At 48.7% G+C, this 23005-nt stretch overlaps 1 protein-coding gene across 2 annotated transcripts in view; it reads right to left on the reverse strand.

Moving 5' to 3' along the window:
* Nucleotides 1–1257: 1257 nt before the first annotated feature.
* Nucleotides 1258–23005, reverse strand: part of RARG (retinoic acid receptor gamma) — a 66987-nt gene continuing 45239 nt past the window's right edge. For both annotated transcript variants that reach the window (XM_033138590.1, XM_033138591.1), the window contains exons 2-8: nucleotides 15018–15166; nucleotides 12637–12778; nucleotides 8373–8533; nucleotides 5193–5369; nucleotides 4145–4349; nucleotides 3343–3501; nucleotides 1258–1508 (exon numbers count right to left, since the gene is read on the reverse strand). In XM_033138590.1, the coding sequence (XP_032994481.1) occupies nucleotides 1312–1508; nucleotides 3343–3501; nucleotides 4145–4349; nucleotides 5193–5369; nucleotides 8373–8533; nucleotides 12637–12778; nucleotides 15018–15166 (1190 nt within the window). In that variant the 3' untranslated portion in view covers nucleotides 1258–1311. The remainder of the gene's footprint in view (nucleotides 1509–3342; nucleotides 3502–4144; nucleotides 4350–5192; nucleotides 5370–8372; nucleotides 8534–12636; nucleotides 12779–15017; nucleotides 15167–23005) is intronic.

Here is a 23005-nt window from a genome sequence, read left to right on the forward strand (position 1 = left end):
TCTCACTGGGGAGGGGGGGAGGTTGTGGGGAGGGGGGAGCAGAGGGCCCTGAGGGGCAGGAAATGGGTTCAAGTCTGCAGCTCTGGCACCCCCCGACCCTCACCCTTTCCTCAATATCTTTGGTATCTAGTGTCCTTTGGGGTCTGTTTCCCAGAATCCTTAGCACCGGGGTCAAAAGCATCCCAAGCGAAAACAGAGACAGCAAGCCACGCCCCCCCCTGCTGCCCCCTCTGCCTTGGGAGGGGGGAGGAAGGAACGACTGCTGCCCCTCTTCTCCCCCACCACCCCTACACACACCTGCTACGGGATTGATTTCTGCCCCAACAATAAAACATTAGCACTTTATACAGCTAACAAAAAAACAAAACAAAAAAAGACCACCACCCCCCCGCCCGTGAAACTCACCTCCCTCAAAAACAAAGACTCCACAACCCCTTGGAATCTGCAAGAGATGGTCATGAACACGCACACACGCACACACACACACACGTCCAGAAATCCCACAACAGGGATATATGTATGCTGAAATCCTGGCTTCCCTCTCCCCATCCCACATAGTCATTGGTCCGAGATCCTTGTGTGCATTTGGGGGCAGGGTGGGATGCGGGAGAGAAATGCCACCCCCCTACCCGCCTCCAGAGACTAGAATTAAATAGTGTCCCGGATGCCTGGGTTCCTGGCTTAGGAGGGTACAGTTCGCATCCAGCCGGGATGGTGGACCTGGCCGCAAGGGAGGAGGCCAGGAGCGCAGTGTGGTGTGTGTTTAGGGGCACACGTTGCAGAGTCTTTGTCTCTCGGCTCTCGGGGCGCCCCTCTTCCCACAGGCAGGAGTGCGAGGGGGGCGGATTGCACAGTGGGAGCTCCTCCTGTTTTGAAAGGAGAGGTCTCCCAGTCCAAGCCCCTTGGGGGCTTTCCCGGGTCCCGGATATTTGGCTTGAGGGCGCCCGACACAACCGGGCAGGCAGCCTGGGGCTTTTCGTAAAGCTCTGGGGTTCAAGGGGCAAAGGCAAGTTTAGAATATACATCCAAAGGCCCCGCAGGGGGAAAGGTTTAAGGCAAGAGGCATCCAACACTGCCCGAGAAGTCACCAAACGCAGCCGAAGAGGCAGGAATGTGGAGCCTCCCTAGTTGGTCTGGAGTGTTGCCGTGACACCCAACTCTGGCGGCCTGCAGGAAAGGCCCGAGTATTAAGGCAAAGAGTCCTGGAGGAAATGGGCAGTGGGAAGGACGGAGGAGATAGATGTGAAAAGGGTTTTCTTTTTTTCCTTCTCCCGGCCTTTCCTAGCCTAGATCCTGGCTCTCTTTGAGATGCTAGGGGGCCTCCTCCTCTTCCTCCTCCTCCTGGCTCTTGGCATCTGCAGGGCTCTCCTCGGAGCTGGGGGGTTCTGCCAGTGGCGGGGGCTGCGACAACTCGTCTTCAAACATCTCGGGGTTTTCCAGCATCTCTCGGATGAGCGGTGGCATGGGACCAGGAATCTCCATTTTAAGGGTGATGGCTCGTTCGGCCCCTGTTTGGGGGAGAAGGGGGAAGAAGGGAGGTGTGGGATGTAACATCACAAAAGCAGTCAAATACAACATTTCCTGTTTGACCAGAGTGGACACACAGTTGCTCCAGCCAGGAGGACTTCCTTTCACACCTGGTCTGGAGCATCCTCCCCCTGCATGTGACCAGGTAGATGGGTGTGACCCTGGCACACCCTATAAAGCGGCTGGTCATGCAGCCATTTTGCCCTTTTCACCTTATCCCCTCTTGATGCCTTTTGCTGTGTGCTGGCTCTCAGCCAGCAGCACATGGGCTCATCCCTCACAAAGGATGAACTCACACCTTTCTCTGTAACTGTAACTAAAAGCTAAAGCCTGTCTTCAAGGTCATACTGTGAACTGAATGTAAGTAAACCTTATCATTACAGTTGTACCTTGGTTTTCGAACAGCCTAGTTCTCAAACATTTTGGCTCCCGAATGATTGAAACCTGGAAGTGACTGTCCCGGTTTTCAAACGTTCTTTTGGAAGCCAAACATCTGACGGGGCTTCTGCGGCTTCCTGCAGTCAATCTGAAGCCGCAATTTGGAAGTCAAACGCTTTGGAAGTTGAACGGACTTCTGGAATGGATTCCGTTCAACTTTCAGTACTTTCTAAAAGAAGACTGTTGTGTCCTTGTTTTTAAGAGGGAACTAACGGGGATTTACCAGGAATAATCCAATCTGTACAAGCCAGACTCAAATGGTTCTAACGAATCTATCAACTAGCTTCCTGCTATGTACAGGGGACTGTGTTCTGCTACTAGCTCACTCGCGTGGGTGAGGAAGGATAATATTTAATCAATATATCCTCTCCTACTATCCTCAACATTCCCACAGGAGGAAAGGCAGCCATGAGACCCGGGCGGAGTTTCCCTGGCAGCAGAGATGGCGAGAATAGCTGCACTGCAGGGCACTACTGCTACATGCTTTTCTCTGGCGCTACTGCAAACGCATGGAAGGAATTAGCATGTTCTCGCACACTGATAAGGCAACTGGCCAGCTGTGGGCAAAATCTGTAGATGCACACCCCAGATTTCTCGTTGCCCCTGGAAGAGGTAGGTGCTGGGATGTGGAGGAACCAAAGGTTTGCCATTGAGGAGATAACGAAGGTTCCCCCCCCCCCTTTCAATGCTGCGATTTTGCTGGGGAGGAACCAACGGGAACCAAGATCCCATAAGCTCCCATCCAACACTGAGCATGCTATGGGCAAAATGGGGAGGAGACACAAGAGAACAACGGTTCCTACACAATGCCTGGAAACAGAAAATGGCAGGGGTGACAACGAATGCGCCACGATTTGTTGGTTCTCAATAATCATGTTTTGAGATGCCCGAGATCAGCACAGGAAAATGTGTAGCTATCTGTAGCAAGGATGAAGATGCTAAGTCTGCCCTTCACCAGCTGCCCTCTGACTTACAATCAGTCCAACAAGTGCATCTGGCTTTGAACTTTCCTCTTGAATCTAGAATCATAGAATTGTAGAGTTGGAAGGGACCCCAAGGATCACCCAATCCAACCCCCTGCACTGCAGGAATATGCAGCTGTCGCTCACAAGGATCGAACCTGCAACCTCGGCATTATCAGCACCATGCTCTAACCAACTGAGCTATCCAGGCAGCCTGACGGTAGGGAAGGGAATGGAGACAAAACTAGAATGAGTTGGCTCTGGCTCCACCTACTGGTGGCTGCCTTGCGTACTTCTGCCCCACCAATTCCAAGGGGCACCAGCCACCACACATTCGCATCCAGGATGCAATTGCTCGCAAAAATCCTACCTCCTTGCCTATGTGGCACTGTGTTGATGATGGGCTTGTGCTCACCTTTGGTGCTGATCCCCCGCAGGTCAGTGATCTTCATCAGCATGCGGGGGAACATGTAAGGCTTGTTGGGTCGACGTCGGCGAGCGTAGATCTTCAGGGCTTCCAGCAGTGGCTCTTGTAGCTTGTCCACTTTCTCCGGCTCTTCCAGGTCCATTCGATCTGGGGACGAAGAGACAGGCAGTGCTGTTTGTTTTGTTGATTTTGTCTTTCGAGTTACTTATTGAAAGGTGGGGCAGAAATGCAATGTCAATCCATCAGGAAGAGGTTACTGCATTGCGGAGGTTGGAAAGACAGCCATGTGAGGTTCAGAAACAGGCATGTTCAGCACATTAAACTGGGCCGTGATGCCAAGCATGCAACCACTTAGAATTATACAAATGTGTATACAAATTACCGGTGTGGTTGTTCTAATAGAAGATTTTGGCCTTTTCTAGTTGTAGACCAGTGTTTCACAAACCTGGGTCTCCAGTTGTTTTTGGACTACAGTTCCCATCTTCCCTGACCACTGGTCTTGCTAGCTAGGGATGATGGGAGTTGTAGTTCCAAAAACAGCTGGAGACCCAAGTTTGGAAACACAGCTGTATACTTGATGATGCTATTCTAGGCTTTCTGCTGATGCAGATGTCATTTCCTATCCTTTCCCTGCAGTGTTTCAGAAATCTTACAAAATTTGGTACTGGTTGCTTGCAAAGTAGAACTATCGGCAAGAACCAGACCTCAAAAAGGTCAACGGGCTCCCTTTGCCAGCCCTTAAAGACAAGGCTAATAACAATGCCTGCGGAGGCTGCAGCACGGCCATTACCTCCGCAGATGAGGCAGATGGCGCTGAGCAGTCCTGTCTCTGTGTCGTCCATCTCAAGAGGCAGCAGCTGCCCAGCAAAGGCAAAGACCAGGTCCGTGAGGGGCCCAAATCCTGCATTGTGCATCTGGGTGCGGTTCAGGGTCAGCCCATCCGAGAAGGTCATGGTGTCCTGCTCTGGGGTGTAGCGGGTGCAAATACGGAGCATCTGCAGAAGGTGGAGAAGAGCACAGAGAAGATGGTCAGGAAGAATGTCACATCTAGAATGTCCTCTCAGTGGGGCAGCAATAAAACTGCCAGCACATTTGCAAAGCTAAGCAGGGTCTGGTATGGTTTCAAATTGCAGGGGTTTGGACCAGATGACCCTTGGGGATCCCTCCCAACTCTACAAGTCTATGATTAATAAGGGAGAGGTTCTCACTAGAGGTTATCCATTCTCCCCCTTGTCCCACTGCTTTCGCCCAGGGGGAAACGATCTTTAGTGCTCAATTGGAGCAAATGGCAATTTTGGGTTTTCTCTGGATTGACGTTTGCTCTGATTTAGTATTTAGGAGTGGGACTTTCCTGAGAATGGGGGGGAAACTGCTTGGATCCATGCTTTCTAGGCACGGGATAAGCAGAAGTGTTCACGAGCCCTAGGTCTGCAAAGAAGGTTGCAATTCTGTGTGTTAGGTGCAGAGTTCCGTGCCCTGAGAATCTCAGCCTCTCAAGTAAGTTTCTTGGCCTTTAACCCCTACAACGACAGGCTCAGAAGTGGTTGGAAGATGACCAGGGAAACCGCGGCAGCCAGAGATGGAGCTGAGCAGAATTCCCAGCACACAAGAAGGGGCTTACTCCTTGCTCTTCTCTACAATTAGCAGAAGCAGAACCGTCTGAGCACATGCTTAATTTTGCACCATTTCAGACAACCCTGCAGAAAGGGGTGGCGAAGCTTTTTCTTTCTCTCCGTTGTCACCGTTTACACCCCGCATTATGTGCAGCCCCCCTGGCAAAGGCCACACACACCCCTCCCTTCCCCAATCAGCTCTCGTTGCCTGCTATAGCCCCTCACCAAGATGTCTAGGCAGGCCGCCTTGAGCAGGGTGATTTGGTCGGCGATGCTGAGGGTGGTGAAGCCTGGCAGGCGTTTGGCAAACTCCACAATCTTGATAATGCACTTGGTGGCCAGCTCACTGAACTTGTCCCACAGCCCCAGGTCCAGCTGTACTCTGTGGTCTGCGCTAGAGTTCTGGAAGAGAAAGGAAGAGAAAGGTCAGGGATCGATAATGCTGCCTTCTTCTCCCCACATCGCATCTTCTGTTTGTGTTCATGCAGATGCAGGAGGGCAGTTTAGGAGTGTCCCCCACCAGTCAGCATCCCTTACGGCAAAGGTAAGCAGATGTCAGGCATTTGGGGAATCTAATTTTTTGTTGATTTACTTAAGGACCCCTGAGGTCCACCAGCTTGAGCTGATATAGTGGCTTGGAAAGAGTGGTAGGCATACACTTCAGCTATAGGAACATGGCATCTCAGAGTACATCTCAGCCCAGGAATTAGTAGCCAGTATCCAAATCAATTAGTAGCCAGTATCCCATGGACTGCAAGAAGATCAAACCTATCCATTCTCAAAGAAATCAGCCCTGAGTGCTCACTAGAGGGACAGATCCTGAAGTTGAGGCTCCAGTACTTTGGCCACCTCATGAGAAGACTCCCTAGAAAAGACCCTGATGTTGGGAAAGATGGGAGGGCACAAGGAGAAGGGGACGACAGAGGATGAGATGGTTGGACAGTGTTCTCGAAGCTACTAACATGAGTTTGGCCAAACTGCGAGAGGCAGTGAAGGATAGGCGTGCCTGGCGTGCTCTGGTTCATGGGGTCACGAAGAGGCGGACACGACTGAACGACTGAACAACAACAACAATCCAAATCAAGTTCACAGGTCCTTCTGCACCCCCAGTTCCCTCCCCACCCCGAAGCAACTTAATTTGGGAGCGAAAGGTTTTTTAGTTATTGCTGTGGCAACCTAAGTAAGAAATTCTTGCAAATCATCTAGAGATTACAATCTACTTTCTGCCCACCACTACCTAGAAGGAGAAGGTGGTGCTGGAAGTGAACTAGGACTTTTTATGTGTGCGTAAATCTCTCATATTGCTGCTTTTAAGTTCTATGGACTGAGCCCCAGCTGAGCTGGATGCAAGACTTATATCAGCAGGTCTCTAGCTCAGCCAAAGTGGGCTTGCGCCGGTTTATTTTTTTATCTTCCTTACATGCTGTCATGGCATCTATCTATCTATCTATCTATCTATCTATCTATTTTGACAAAGTAATAATCATAAATAGATAAGAATAAAAATATACACCCCACCACTGAGACCATTGTCTCTAGCCATTGTAACTATCCAACCTCCCAAAATTTCAACACCCTCTTGTGTTGGTTTGACCCCTTTCCGTTTTAACAGTACAAATTCTACAAACACCTTCCATATCTCCTCAAATCATTTCTCCTGCATATTCCCCATCTTATCTTAATGGCACATGTTAGTTTATCACACTAGGACCTTTTGAAACCTGCAACCACCTTTAGCTCCCACCTTGAAATACGGAACCACCTTAATGTCGTTCCTGCCATATATGTTGGTCTGTCTGTTCTCTCTTCCTACCATTGTCTCCTCTCTCAACTGCCATTTCCCCTCTCTTCTGCAGTTTTCTTCTTCTTCTTTAACCCAAAACCATCATAACAACAACAAAACGCGAATGGTGGCAGCACCAGTGATGTGGTGGACTTAAGGTGAAAGCATGACCAGCTGTGTATATCAGCTTAACAGTGGAAGACCAATGTACCAGGACAACCTTTCCAGACCAATGTGCCATCCTTAGCCCAAATATGTATTTGGGGACCCACTTTAAAAAAAAGTTATACCACATAATTTGTACAGTGGAAGAGTAGCTGCTGTGACCCAGCTTAGGTCAGCCTATGGAACTCATCCGTGGTCCCAACCCACCAGCTGATGACCAATAGACTATTGGAACAGGGAAGTTACTGACTAGATGTACTAGTAAAAAAAAAAAAAAGGTTAATATCATATATATACAAATATATATGGGGCGCGGGTGGCGCTGTGGGTTAAACCACTGTGCCGCTTGGGTGTGCCGATCAAAAGGTCGGCAGTTTGAATCCCCACGGCGGGATGAGCTCCCATTGTTCGGTCCCAGCTCCTGCCAACCTAGTAGTTCGAAAGGACGTCAAAGTGCAAGTAGAAAAATAGGTACTGCTCTAGCAGGAAGGTAAATGGCATTTCCGTGCACTGCTCTGGTTTCACCAGAAGCGGCTTAGTCATGCTGGCCACATGACCCAGAAAAACTGTCTGTGGAAGCGGACAAAAGCCAGCTCCCTCGGCCTGTGAAGCGAGATGAGCGCTGCAACCCCAGAGTCGTTCGCGACTGGACTTAATTGCCAGGGTTCCCTTTACCCTTACCTTTACAAATATATAGCTGGGGGTGAGCGGAGTATCCCCTTAAAACAGGAAAGAATAACCCAGGGAGAACTCAATATGAACTCAGAACAACGCAGAAGACTTCATATGCAATTAAATAATACTTAGAGGAGACCCGCTAAATTTAATACAAATTAATGAATTAACACCCCACCTTTCCACCAGTGCAGAACCCAATGTGGCTCACATCAGCGCAAGTAGATAAATAGGTACTGCTGTGAAGGGAAGCTAAATGTCGTTTCTGTGCTCTCTGGCTTCCATCACGGTGTTCCGTTGCGCCAGAAACGGTTTAGTCATGCTGTCCACATGACCCGGAAAGCTGTCTGCGGACAAAAACCGGCTCTCTTGGCCTGAAAAGCGAGATGAGCACCGCAACCCCATAGTCGCCATTTGACTGGACTTAACTGTCCAGGGGTCCTTTACCTTTTACTTACCTGGCTAAGGTAACATTGATTTCAATGGGCCTTTTAAGAGTATGGCTTAGCTGAATACTATTTATCATTGTTGGCGAGGGTTACCGATATACATGCCCTCAATGTACAATGCACACAATTCAAATAAGAAATTCCACTCTGAAGGGCGAACCATTTAAACTACCCAGGTATACTATTTTCAGGGACAAGGTGTTCAGGTCCACACTTGAGGCCTGCAGGCATGGACTGGGCTAGGATGAGATGTGCCCAGTGTTCCTGTCACAGTTTGTTGTTCTCTACACGTATGAGCAAAAGAAGGGAGGAGAAACACGCTGCGGCCCTTACCGTTGTATATTTGCCCAGCTGGCAGAGGGAAGGGAAGGTTTCCTGGTGAGCTTTGCTGACCTTCTGGATGAGTTCTTCCAGCTCGGGTGTCATTTCGTAGCTGTCCACCACGACCTCCTCCTTCACGTCTTTTTTCTTCTTGTTGCGGTCGTTCCTCACGGCTGAAAGAGAGAGATGAGGGAAGGAAGGTGAGGAGGGAACAGGGATGGAATTTGGTGTGGGGAACCTCCCATGTTCTTATGATCTGACCCCATCAAAAAAATAAAATAAAAATCCCTCCATTTCCATCCGCAGAGAAGAGAGAGAGCCGTGGCGGTTAGGCCGAGGCAACGTGTGCGGTGGGTTGGTGGAATTTCCTGGCAAAACTGTTCACAGACGGCACTGTGGGGGCAGGGGTGCTGGCTATCCTCCAAGACGCATCTGCCCCGGGGAGACAGCTTCACCTAGAGATCTTCTACAACACAGCCTATGGGTGGAACCGAGGCCTCTTGCCAGCCCTCTCAGCTCATCCCCAACTCCTGGCATCCTCTAGCCTCAGGTGCTATGTTGTTGCAGTACCCTAAAGAAACATGGCAGCAGAAACTGGGCTACCGGCATCCACTGAAAACAGTTGCATGGATAGTTGCCAGCCTCTGAGGTTGGTAGGTCAAGGGGTGTCAATGGCTGACCACTGAGCCCAAGCTCAGGAATCTTTTGCCCAACGCAGGACTTGAATCCATGACCCTGAGATTAACAGCCTCATGTTCTACCGACTGAGCCACTCTGGACATACCTTATGTATATTGTTGGGACTGTCCATTAGAGGGAAGGGTGTGTAAGAAATCTTTAACAACAACAACAACAACCAGGTGTATCTGAAGAAGTGTGCATGCACACGAAAGCTTATACCCAGAACAAACTTAGTTGGTCTCTAAGGTTCTACTGGACATTTTTTTTTAATTTTTAAATATATTTCGACTGTGTCAGACCAACACGGCTACCTACCTGAATCTGCTTTTCATGCAGACGGTCCCAGGTTCAAATCTCCAGTTAGGGCTGGGAGAGACCCCTGTCTAAAATCCTGAACTGCTGCTGCCAGTCAGTGTAGACAGTGCTGAGCTAGATAGACCAGTATAAGGTAGCTTCCTATTTTCCTAGGAATTGAGTGCAGCCTACCTCTATAGAGCAGGGATTCCCAAACTTGGGGCTCCGGCTGTTTGAGGACTACAATTTCCACCGTCCCTGACCATTGGTCCTGCCAGCGAGAGATGATGGGAGTTGGTAGTACAAAACCAGCTAGAGACCCAAGTTTGGGAAACCCTGCTCTAGTGTATCCTGGGAATGGATGGAAATTACCTTGGGGTATAAACTGATTTCACCCACCCCACAACCGTCTTGTAAAAGTCCCAAATTCCACCGAAGCAGCACGGGATTAACTTATTGGGTTCTGCAGGCACTTCCCTACAGGAGCACTCACGTGTGGTTTTATTAGCTCTGTAAATTTTAATCTCCCTTTTGTACACCAAACCAGATTGGTTAAATAATAATTCATTTGTTTATTTTTAAGGACAGTCTCGTGCTGCGGCGATTTTTAACGTGTCACTGATGGAATAAGGGTTGGAAGTTATTCCAGACCCTTAAGATTGCTTACCCTCCATTCATTATCAAAAGTGGTTGAAGAGTCCATTGGCTGAAACCTTTCCTGGAAATAAGTTCCATTGAATATTTACTTCTGAGTAATGGCACATCGTAAGATTGTGGAAGTTGGAGCAAGCTCTGGAGGGTAGCACCGGGACCAAAGGATTCAAGTTACAAGAAAGGAGAGTCCGACTAAACATCAGGAAAAAAACTTTCTGACAGTAAGAGCTGTTCTCCCTCGGGAAGTGGTGGGCTCTCCTTCCTTGGGGAGTTTTATGCAGAGATTGGATGGCCATCTGTCCGGGGTGCTTTAGCTGAGACTCCTGCATTGCAGGGGGTTGGACTAGATGACTCTTGGTGTCCCTTCCAATTCTATGATTGCACTCACAGTCCCTCACTCTCAGTGAAGGCCGGTCCTTTAGGGCAAATGGGGCAATGCCCCGCCAACCTCATTCTGCATTTAGCCAGCTTCCTGGCCTTCTCCCTTACACATCCCACAACGGAGAGTGAAGCTGCATTGCTTGAGCAACAAGCTCCAGATGTGTCCAAAAAAAGAAAACCCAGAGAGACGCAGACCCAGTGCCCCCTGGGCAAGAAATCTGGAGATGCCTGCAATGATTTCTCAGGAGTTTATCTTGGGCTGGCATGTGTGTGAGTTCAGGTGGGGAGAAATTTTATACTCTTCCCTCGTTCTCCAACATAGGGATGCCAGCAGCAGCAACAGCAGCAGAAGCACCAGTAACCCCCCCCCCCCGCCCTCACTTCCCCAGGCTCTGCCGGCACCCCTCCCTTTGCCAAGAGTCCTGGGTTTGCGTGTGCACTCTCGCTGGCCTGAGCCTTCCCAGGCTGCCCTTCCTGTTCACCCCAGGATAAAGCGCCAGGGATCTGGGAACAGGATACGCCAATTGGCAGGATATACACTTTTAGCCACAGTCAGCACAATGCTGAAGGGGGTGGGGTGGGGGGGCTACTGCCAGCCAAGCCATAAGACCTCTTTGCAGCTGGGGTGGGGGGGACACAACACACATGCAAACTGAGAACCTAACCTACTGCCTCAGGGTATTCCCCCCACCCACCCCCACCCCCCACCTACTCTCCCCAACACAAGCACAAGCTTATGCCTTTGCTTTCAAGAGGCAAAAGTATATAGGTTTAGCAGAAGTCTAGCTGTGAGGGTGAGCACCTCAACCCCCCAATTCCTTGGTTTTTCCTGCAACGCCCCCCCCCCTTGCTTAGCACTAAATCCCATTCGAGTCTACATGGGATACGGGAGGGAAAGGGAGGAGGGGCAGCGCTGGCCCAAATCCCTTAGGCCATCCGTTTCCTGTCTCCGTAGTGACAACCCATCGGGATAACATTCCTTCCCCCCACTCCCCAGCCAGCCAGCCATGCCCCACGCCCCTTGCCCAGTCCTCTCCACCGACCGCCCTCTCTCCCTTTAAAGTGACAGGCCCTCGGAAATAAATTGCCAGGTTTTGAGACATAGACATTCCTAATTAGGGGCTCTTAAAGAGACGGTGATTAATGTGAGCCCTGGCCCAGGCCAGCGCGAAGACATGCCTAAGCAGTTGGGAGTAAAAGCAACAGCCGCTGAGAGGCTCTCTTGTCTCTTGAAAGGGCCGGGCAGCTGACAGCGCTCTTGAAAGGGACAGCAAACTCCCCACTCCCCAAGCGGGGACACTGACCAAAGTACCTCCCTCCGCTGGGAGTTTTGTTTGTTTGTTTGTTCCTCCGTGGGAGTGCTCTCGGAATTATTTCCCCTCCAAGGAATACACATGGAAAACGTTTCATCAGAACAGACTATCGGCAAGGCTCTGTGTGTGCAGCTTCTCCCGCCTCAAGGAGCAGGGCGGGAATAGCTGCAAACTACAGTCTCCCGCTCATGCAGCTTTCCTGAAAAACCCACGTTTTTTGCCTTTTCAGTTCCAAGGTAAATGTTCCCCAAATGCTTTTCCTTGGGAGGGTGGAATGCATTGAAAAGCACCACCGTGGAAGGAAACACAGCGGCGAAACCAGATACGGAAAGCAGATGGCTTTGCAGGAGTTTTCAGGCTGCAGGAGCCAAAGATCCCTTCCGAAGCGCCGGCCTGGGTTGTGTGCCTCCTCTTAGATGTCTCTGCGATTGTATCCTGGCAACACAGGCCTTGGTATTACAAAATTCTACATTTGATGTGCGGCAAGCAAAGTGACAGAGGCCGGCAGGAGGGACCTATGCGCAGGCCACTCCTTAAAATAGCGAGGTTCCATTTGGGACGCATGCAAACATGTGCATGCACACAGATGTGAGGATGCAGGGGGAAATGTTCCTGTGTACTCATCATCTAAACATGACATGGTCCGTGTCCAAATCCATTGCGGGGGGGGGGACGGGGGACAAAGAGAACCTGTCAATGGCTGTTGCCAACAAAAAACAAAATACTCGAATGACTACTTCTGCCTACAAGCAGGCAGCTGCGGTACATAAAACAGTAAGGCAGACATGGTCCTTGCACACACAGACTGACAGTTTCAAAGTGTGTTACGTATCTGCCAAACGAGCAGGGGGAACCTCCCTTTGCTTTCCGTCTTGTTTTACCTACTGTAATCTCATTTGCTATAGCATCCCTCACACACTGCCCCCCCCCCCCCGGCTTAGAACAGAGCTCACCTTCTTTGGACATGCCAACCTCAAAGCACTTTTGCAGGCGGCAATACTGGCAGCGGTTGCGGGTGACCTTGTTGATCTGACAGTTCTTGTCCCGGTGGCAGGTGTAGACCATGTTTTTCTGGATGCTTCGGCGAAAGAAGCCCTAAAAGGTCACACACACAGAGAGAAAGAGGAACAGGTGACCAGGTGGGTGATGTGGAAGGAAGGCACCTAGGTAGTTCCAAGCATGCCTCTCTCCAAGCCTCCTTTCCCAGTGCCAATTGTAGCACAGGATATCCACTGCCACCTTCTCCAAAACTCGCTGCTTCAGGTAGGACCATTTTTGCAGCTCAGAGGCTGTCTCAGATGTCGTCGCTTACCAGGGTGAATCTTCAGACCTGGCTATGACAGTATGAGTTTTAAATCTTCAGATCAGGGGAGTGGCTAGTGACTTTTAGGGCATGGGTCCATAGACATAGACACAAATGTACACACAATTTGCAAATATGCACGTGCCAGTTTAGACTTTAAATGGCACAGAAGGCAAACCAATTATTTTCCATCCAGATCACCCCCAGGTTTAAGTTTTTCGCTTAATTTCCAGCCCAAGTCAGATACCCCAAAACAGTACCTCTTCGATTCATTTACCCCCCGGTTAATTTCCCAATTTATCCTGCTCCAAATCAATTCAATTCCCATTCAGTTCCTTCCATTCCTTACACTCCAGATCATCTCCAAAAAAAAGGTCACCCTTAGGAGGCAACAAGAGAATGGGCCTTTTTTGTGGTGGCTCCGATTGTGGAATGCTCTCCCCAGAGAGGCTCGCCTGGCGCCATCATTACATGTCTTTAGGCACCAGGCAAAAGCATTCCTCTTTACCCAGGCCTATGGCTATTAAATAATCTATGGGCTGTGAAAGCGTGGAGAAGAGGACTGTTTTATTATTAGGCTGTCTGTCGTTGTGCTTTTTATTGTGTGTTTTCATTGTATTTTTATCACTGGTGTTCTGTAATGTGTTTTTAACAATTGTACACCACCCTGGGATCTTTTGAGTGGTATATAAATTGAATTAATAATAAATAAATAAATAAATAAATAAATGATTTACGTAATATCCTACCGATATCCTGTAATTTGAGCCTCCTTCCACTGAACTCACTACCCCACACAGGGAAACACTTGGGGCACTCAGAAAAAGATGCGAGGCCCCCTTGTTCCTTGGCCCACCTCTGACTTCTAAATGTTTGGTGTATCATAAGCAGCTGATTTGTAGTGAATCAGACCTTCCGTTCTAGCCCAGGAAAGTCTTCCCTGACTGGCAGTAGCAGCGACAGCTTTCCCAAAATCTCAGGCGAGAGGGTCTTCCACTGCCCTGCCACTTGCGATACTTTCACAGAAGTTGCCTCTTAAAGAGCTGGCATTTTGTAAGGGGCTGGGAAGCATGTGAACCAGGAAGTTCTGAGTCCAAACATCATCTTAGGCAAGTCACTATCTCTCGGCTCCCTCAGTATGGAGTTAAAGGGCAGGGGTGGGGAACTCTTTCAGCCAGGGGCCCTAGATCTTTATCTCCCACTCTGCCTGCAGGCCAGCTTTGATAGGGGAGACCACCACCCGTCAATCATCTGCTGGCAGGTGAATGATAGGTGCATAGTAAAAGCCCAGCTGTCCAAGTTGCGGAGCAGGTGGGCATGGTTTGGGGGACATAGCCTCACAGGCCAAATGAGTCAAGCAGAAACTTTTAAGTTACAGGTGAGTAGCCGTGTTGGTCTGCCATAGTCAAAACAAAATAGAAAATTCTTTCCAGTAGCACCTTAAGAGACCAACTGAGTTTGTTCTTGGTATGAGCTTTCGTGTGCATGCACACGAAAGCTCATACCAAGAACAAACTCAGTTGGTCTCTAAGGTGCTACTGGAAAGAAACTTTTAACTATAGCTCTCAGTTCCAGCAACCAACCCTCAAAGGTTCCCAAGGTGGAAAACACACGCTCCATATGTAGGGATTCAGCCACAACCTGACGGATGTTAACCTGATGATCTTGGAAGTAGGTGCAGAATTTTCTGCAATCAGAAACCCCCAAATTCAACAACCGGGACACAAGAGGATGCAAGTCAGCATGCATGTGCTTGTTTTGCACATTTCATCTTGCTTGCATAATCTGTTTTTTTTGGGTGTTGGCATGCAGCTTCAAATTCCCTGCTGCAACATTCCTTTGGACGAGGAAAGGAGGCCTGGGTGAAGCAGCCAACCCCACCCTCCTGGTCTGAACAGTTGCGAGCCTGGTGCCTGCTTGAACTCACGATTCTGGCGAGCTGCGTTGCAAGGAGCCCCCCCAGTGCAGCGGGTTAGCTGAGGCATGCATCAGTGCCTTGTGGGGTGGGGTGGGGAATCTCCCTCCACTCACCTTGCAGCCTTCGCAGGAGCTGACCCCGTAATGATAGCCGGATGATTTGTCATTGCAGACGAAGCAAGGTTTGTAGACACGTGGGGGTGGGGGCGGAGAAGGGGAGCTAGGCACCATCTCTTCCGAACTTGTGCTCTGTGTCTCCACCGCTGCAGAAGGAAATAGGGGAGGGTCAGGCAGAAATCTGGGACGCTACACACCCAAGTTTTGGTTAAAACATATTAAAAAATGTCAGCCTTTCATTTCATTTCATTTTTTAAAATTTTTATCTTAAGGAAGCTTCGACTACTCAAAATTATTGTGTGGAAAGTGTGTGGGGTTGTTTGTTTGTTTTGCTACAAAACTGACATAAAGAGTCCAGGCAGCATCCAAACCAAGGAAATGTTTCCATTCCATGGTTGCACAGCCCAGGGCACTGGGTTTTCCTTCCTTTGGGGCACTACGTGAACTAAAAAGCCTTTTTAGCTTTACCAGCAAGCTATACATAGGTCCCAAGGAGCCTCTGATGGGACTCTCTTGCAGGGGTGCCCCTGAAGCCAACTCTCTGAGGATTAAAAAAAAAACACCCCACAACATTATGGGGAACACTCTCCCTTCGAGGGTACCCCTCTCTCCATATGAACCTACCTGGACCCTGAGATCATCCTCTGGGGCCCTTCTTCCTGTGCCCCCTCCAAGAGAAGTCTGGAGGGTGGCAACACGAGAACAGGGCCTTTGCTGCAGTGGCTCCCCGTTTGTGGAATGCTCTTCGCCAGGGAGGTTCACCTGGCACCTTCATTATACACTTTCAGGTGCCAAGTGAAAACGTTCCTCATCAACCAGGCCTTCGGCTGATTTGGCACCCGATGCCCTTTTAAATGCGTTGTGGAGAGGGGTGTGTGTGTTACTGGTTTGTTTTTGTTCGTACTGTATTTTAATTCTGCACAGTATTTTGTGTTTTCATATTGTAATTTTTATGTTGTGAACCGTCCTCAGATCTACGGGTGAAGGGCAGTACAGTATACAAATTTAATATAATATAATATAAAATAAAATAAAATAAAATAAAATAAAATAAAATAATTAACCATCAAATTCTAAGCAAGAAGCTGTTAGGGCCGCACACCTCCCCTTTCCCGTTTTTGTTCCTCTCAGCAGACAACACAAAACCACATGCGAATTTCGTGCACAGCTGGCTATCACTTGAAAGCAGCTGCTCTCAAACTGCGAAGCAGGTCCCTCTGTTGGAGGGCACAGGATTTCTGGGCCAGGGTGACGTTCCCAGGAATAACGGGATCCTGCAGCAGGTGGAGCTCTTTTTCTCTATGGGCAAAGGGTGCTCACCTGATTCACACTGGGAAAGGAGAGTGTTAGGCAGGGGGGGCAGGGACTGCATCCACTTTGCCCCATAATCTCAACCTTGGTTGGTATGTACTGACTTGGGGAGAGCTGAGGCTAAAGCAGTGTTTTTCAACCTTTTTTGGGCAAAGGCACACTTGTTTCGTGAAAAATATCACGAGGCACACCACCATTAGAAAATGTTAAAAAAATTAACTCTGTGCCTATATTGACTATATATAAAGTAATTTTTCAATTTTTCCCATGGCACACCAGGCAACATCTCGCGGCACACTAGTGTGCCACGGAACAGTGGTTGAAAAACACTGGGCTAAAGGAACTTCAGAAGGCAGAACCGAGTCCAGAAAGTTTGAGGGATATCTTAGCATCGTGGAGCCATCAGAGGGACAGGCATTACAAATAACACATCCGAGATTCTGAATCTATAAAGTAATTTACGAACTTTGGCTGCATTTCAACTTGCATTAAAAATCTCTCTTACACCCCCCAAAATGCTTTCTGGCACCTAAAAGACAACAGATTGATTGGGGCATAAGTGTTCATGAACAGAGAGCCCATTTTATCATCAGATACCAATAAATGAATAAATCATTCATCTAGTCGTGCATCAATCATGAAAGATTATGCTACGAATAAACGTTTTCATCCATAATGAATGGGACTAGTTGTTCACAATATGCTGCAATCAATCTGTTAGTCTTTAAGGTGGCACACAAATGCCCCCCAAAACACTGTAACACATTAAACTGACTCCCAGCAGTGGACAGTGTGGTGCAGTGTAAACGCACCAGGAGGAGGAGTGCCAGATTGGCTCTGCTGGCATTTGTTTCCACCACGCTGACCTCCCAGACCTGTCCTTCCCACTAAGCATCAGTCAGGTAAGCACTGCTGCCACCCCCACCATGCCACCCCACTGTTGATGACCAGCCTTCTGAAATCATGCAGTGTTAGAAACTCAAGTATATACGCTAGGCACCAAATGGCTCCTTATACCAAGGTTACAGTTGCCAAAACAGAATGTGTAGTTGCCATTTGGGGGCAAGACGGCTCTAAAGTCTCATTTTTCAAGGGATGCACTGTCTGTGATTGGTCATCAGGTAGTTCAGAAGACTACCTTGAGCTAGGTTAAGAACTCTTGAGACCTTAAAGAAGAAAAGTCACTTGATCCAGGGACAGTCCACATAGATATTGGCCTAATCCTATCTCTTTTTCTTAACGGTGACACAGACCATTCAACATAGGAATGTTCTTCACAACTGTGAGCAGGGAAGTGGGATGGGGTAAGTGAAGACAAGCGGCAACAATTATTTAAATTGTTCACTGCTCCTGCTGAGGCTGTACAGGGGGGAAAAATGGTTCCTGAAATCCATTCTGATTCTGCAGATAAAATATAACTGATAGAATTCTACAGGGTGTGGTATTAGTGTGTGGAAACAGTCCAGATCCAATGATTCCCCAGGCATGCACCTCCAGATGATGGGAGATGTCAGGTGCTGGCACTTGGTCGCAGCTGCAAAATGCGCCTGGCTAATTTCGAACGCCTCCTGTTGTTCCCATTTTATTTTGCAGCTGGGGAGACTAGAGGGAGATAGAAAATTGCTTGCCGAATGGCACCTCATGGCTGAGGAGGATCATACTGAGGATCATATATGCTGAGATATATTCCTTATAATATACATGGGAGTAAGTGACTGGAGACAGGACAGTTGGGATGGGTAGGGGGGAGTCAGCCATAGACTGAGCAGGCAAATGGCGTAACTGTGCATTACTTACAGTGAAGTTGCATGGGAAGGAGGAAACATTAAAAAGATTTAGTCCTAAACTCCCAGCCTCTTGCCCTCACCATGACCCATAACGCCTGGACAGAGTTCCTTCGGTTCAAACAGCATTTTCCACCGCCCCCCAACCCCGGCAAGGCATGAAACTGTTTGCAATTCTAGCTTTCAACACAGACGGAATTTCCTGTGACAAGACCCTAAATGCCACATTCCAGGCCAAACAGGTTGGAATTGTTACCAGAGCTGTGTAACCTAATCCCTTCCCCTGGGGGTGGGAAGAGAGGAATGACCCTGCCCAAAGGAGACATAGGTTAGAAAAGCTGGGGAGGAAATACAGTGGGGGGGGGAGACTTTTAGTCCACTTTCCCCTCCTGCAAAAGGTCTGTATTTAGCGTGGTCGTCCCATCCCACCCCCCGGAAATTGGGGGTGCTTCCATATTTAGGGTGGTGAAGCCAACAGAAGATTCGCAACATTCATTTAAAGCATATCCAATGCACATTCAAAGCACACGACTTCCCCAGAGAATCCTGGGAACTGTAGTTTTCCTTTCCCATAGCTACAATCCCAAACACCCATACCTACAGGATTCTTTGGAGGAAGTCATGTGCTTTGAATGTGTGTTGGATGTGCTTTAAATCATGTATAGTTTCTTGGATCTGCTCAAATGGTGACATTCTCATTCCAAGGTGAATGTGGACTCAAGTCTATAAGGTAAAGGTAAAGAAGATCAAACTGCAAGAAACAGCAAGAAGTTCAAACCTATCCATTCTTAAGGAAATCAGGCCTGAGTGCTCACTGGAAGGACAGATCCTGAAGCTGAGGCTCCAATACTTTGGCCACCTCGTGAGAGGAGTAGACTCCCTGGAAAAGACCCTGATGTTGGGAAAGATGGAGGACACAAGGAGAAGGGGACGACAGATGACGAGATGGTTGGACAGTGTTCTCGAAGCTACCAACATGAGTCTGACCAAACTGTGGGAGGCAGTAGAAGACAGGAGTGCCTGGCGTGCTCTGGTCCATGGGGTCATTAAGAGTCGGACACGACTAAACGACTAAACAACAGCAACAAAGGTAAAGGTAAAGGTAAAGGGACCCTTGACCATTAGGTCCAGTCGCGAATGACTCTGGGGTTGCAGCGCTCATCTCGCTTTAGTGGCCAAGGGAGCCGGCGTACAGCTTCCAGGTCATGTGGCCAGCATGACTAAGCCGCTTCTGGCGAAACAGAGCAGCACACAGAAACGCTGTTTACCTTCCCACCAGAGCGGTACCTATTTATTTACTTGTACTTTGACATGCTTTCGAACTGCTAGGTTGGCAGGAGCAGGGACCAAGCAACGGGTGCTCACCCTATCGCGGGGATTTGAACCGCCGACCTTCCAATCGGCAAGCCCTAGGCTCTGTGGTTTAGACCACAGCGCCACCCATGTCTAATATGGCAGTCTATATTGTAACCCTGGCCATTAACCATAATAAAACAACTTGTATTATACGGTAGCCCTGCTTGTGGGTTATATTCACAGTTTTTTTTAACTAAAAAAGTGTTTCACAATTATGATCATTCCACTGGTGTTTAACTTACAGTCCGGATTAGGAAGCCAGCTCCATTTTTCTTCTTTTCACTATGAGCTGCTTCTTGGGCATCACCCAGCAGTTCCAGTCCTTCAATTGATATCCCTGATGTGTTAGTTTGTTCATTCATTCATTCCCAGGACCAGGCAGAAGGTGACTTATTTCAGAACACACATTTTAAAGCACATCCAAAGCATGTCTCCTCACCCAAAGAATCTTGGGAACTGTAGTTTCTTAAGGGTGCTTGGAATGGTAGCTCTGTGTGGGGTAACTAATAATTCCCAGTTTTGGGGATTTTTAGTGGGAGGGGGAAATGTGCTTTCCATTGTACGCAGCCTAAGATTGGAGCAAAATGATCCCCCCCCGCCCCCCAAAACGACAACTTAGCAGCTGACAAGTTGATCTCAGGGATGGAAACAGGGATGGGTTGTTCAGAGAATTTGGGTTCTTGTGCAGAGAATTCCCTGGCCTACAATACAATAGAGACCACAGGAGTGAAGGGATATAAGATTCCTCCTCCCTCACCACCCCCTTCACCTTCCTGCTATCAGCAATATCTCCCGAGTCACAAACTCTGTTTGCAAAAGGAAAACAGCACTTCGCAGGCCACTCTAACCACAATAGATAAGCAGCATATACAAACTCCATGCAGCCATCATGTCTCTTGAGCTCAGTTCTTATGAGTGACCCTGCAATAAACAAACCCAGCCTTCCCACCCCAACAAATAACCCTCCAAGGAATATTCATTTCCCACAACAATAACGGCTCATTTGTGTGTTTCTCTCTCACTCTGCCTTCTAAATGACTCCACAACAAACAAGCTAATGTACAGCAGCCCAGAGCTAAGCAACAAACCTCATACTGTTAGCCTATGCCAGGCATCCTCAAACTCGGCCCTCCAGGTGTTTTGGGACTACAATTCCCATCATCCCTGACCACTGGTCCTGTTGGCTAGGTATGATGGGAGTTGTAGTCCAAAAACATCTGGAGGGATGAATTTGGGGGTGCCTGGCATATGCTCTGTATCCTCTGCTGAAAACAAGATTCTTCACAGGCAGATATTCAGGGGGAAAACCTTCAAATAATTTGGTGCTGGACACCACACAATTGTGAAGAATCTCAGCATGGACTTTCTTTTCAAACAGCAGATTTCTAGCCCTTAAGATTGTGAAGATACTTATATACTTGAGTATAAGCCTAGTTTTTCAGCACATTTTTTTGTGCTGAAAAAACTACCCTCGGCTTATACTCGAGCGAGGCAGGCAGTGGGGGTGGCAAGAAAGAAGCCCTTTCTCTCCGCTCGTGCCACCACCGCCGCCTGCTCACCCCAGTCAACCATTCCTTAAGAAGTGTACAAGAACGGCGGTTCTTTACTCTCCCCAGGAAGCTTGTTCCATGCCTGAACTGCTCACATAAATGCAAACTTGGCAAAGGAGGAAGAGGAAGGAGCAGCCCAAAGGGCTGCTTTCGGGCTACTTGTTCCTCCTCCTCCTCCACAGCGGCAAAGGTGAACTGGCTTATACTTGAGTCAATAAGCTTTCCCAGGTTTTTGTAGGAAACTTAGGTGCCTCGGTTTATATTCGGGTCGGCTTATACTCGGGTATATACGGTATGCTCGAAAGTGCACACGGGTAAGGCCTAGACAAATCTCAGAAGCTAGAAGAGCAGCTGAACAACGTATGCCGTGTGGTGGGCTTCAGTGCTCTTGACAAAACTTCTCCAATGGAAGCTAGATTTAAGGTTTCATTCATTTCCCCAAAAAATCATTCCTACTCATTTTGGACTACTGACATATCTCATCCAGTACTCCTGCAGGGGTAGCCAAACATGGTATCCTCCATATGCTGTTGGACTAGAATTCCCATCACCCCCCACCACCACTAGCCATGTGGGCAGGGCAGGATGGGAGTTGTAGTCCATCAACATCTGGAGCACACCATGTTGACTACCCCAGGTCTACTGTCTCCAACTGGAGGGCAACAGTTCTGTGGCGGCAGGAGCACATGCAAAAGGGACTAGGCGCAATTCCCAGCACCTTCAGGGAGGCTTGGAAAGGCCACTGCTTGAAACTCTGGAAAGGTGTTGGCATTGGATTCTGATTTGCATGGTCTGATTTGCTAGAAAAAGGCGACAGCTTCCTACCGGGTCTTCCTAACTGATAGCAGTTTTTCTGAGGTCGCAGTCTAGGCTACCCCCAAAAATGTGATGCCGGTTATCAAGGAGTCTGAAACATGTTTGTTCACACGGCCTACCCGAACTCTTTAATTCCCAAGTAGATTTACACCCTTCAGTCCAGCCTTGAGTCCCAGATGTTCTTGCACTACAATTCCCATCATCCCTGACCACTGGCTAAGCTGGCTGAGGATGATGGGAGCTGGGAGTTCAACAATTCCAAAGGTGGGGTATGACGACAGCCTTGGTACAGGGATGCAAAACTTCTTTTTCAGTCAGGGGCTACTGACCCAAAGGAAAAAAGATCAGCAAGAGCCACACACAAACAAAAAGCACCCGAGGAGAGCTTTGGAGGTGCTGACCGCAGACTCGGACTCAGCATCTCCACCCCCCATCAGCCAAGAAGTTGCCCAGTATCAAGTAGCTCCTGTGCCTAAGGACAGTTTGGAAGACGCAGATCAGGCCAGCTGATGCCCAGCCATATCCACACTTTCAAAAGTGTTCAGGAACAAAGTAGGCCACACAAATTGGAAATTCGGTGTTAATTAATGTTTTGTTTAAAGGTAAAGGACCCCTGGCAGTTAAGTCCAGTCGCAAACAACTCTGGGGTTGCGGTGCTCATCTCGCATTACTGGCTGAAGGAGCTGACGTTTGTCCGCAGAAAGTTTTTCCGGGTCATGTGGCCATCATGACTAAGCCGCTTCTGGCGAAACCAGAGCAGCGCACGGAAACGCCGTTTACCTTCCCGCAGGAGCGGTCCCTATTTATCTACTTGCACTTTGACGTGCTTTCAAACTGCTAGGTTGGCAGGAGCTCACCCCATCGCGGGGATTCGAATTGCCAACCTTCTGATCAGCAAGTCCTAGGCTCTGTGGTTTAACCCACAGTGCCACCCATATACACAAGTAAAAGGAAAAGGAAAAAGAGGCATGTGAGGCCCATATGAAATTAAGCAACATGCCAGATCTAGTCCCTAAATTGGAGGTTCCCTGCCTTGGTGTTTTGTCAGCACTTGCACAGATCACCTTTTCGGTGGTGACAGCTGATTGCATCAACCAGCTGTTTGCTGTTAATGCCTAACAGCTGATCAACAGGGTCAGTAGCTGATTGAACCCCACAGCTCCCAGTT

This window comes from Lacerta agilis, chromosome 2 (genome assembly GCF_009819535.1).
Source record: "Lacerta agilis isolate rLacAgi1 chromosome 2, rLacAgi1.pri, whole genome shotgun sequence".
Lineage (NCBI taxonomy): Eukaryota > Metazoa > Chordata > Lepidosauria > Squamata > Lacertidae > Lacerta > Lacerta agilis.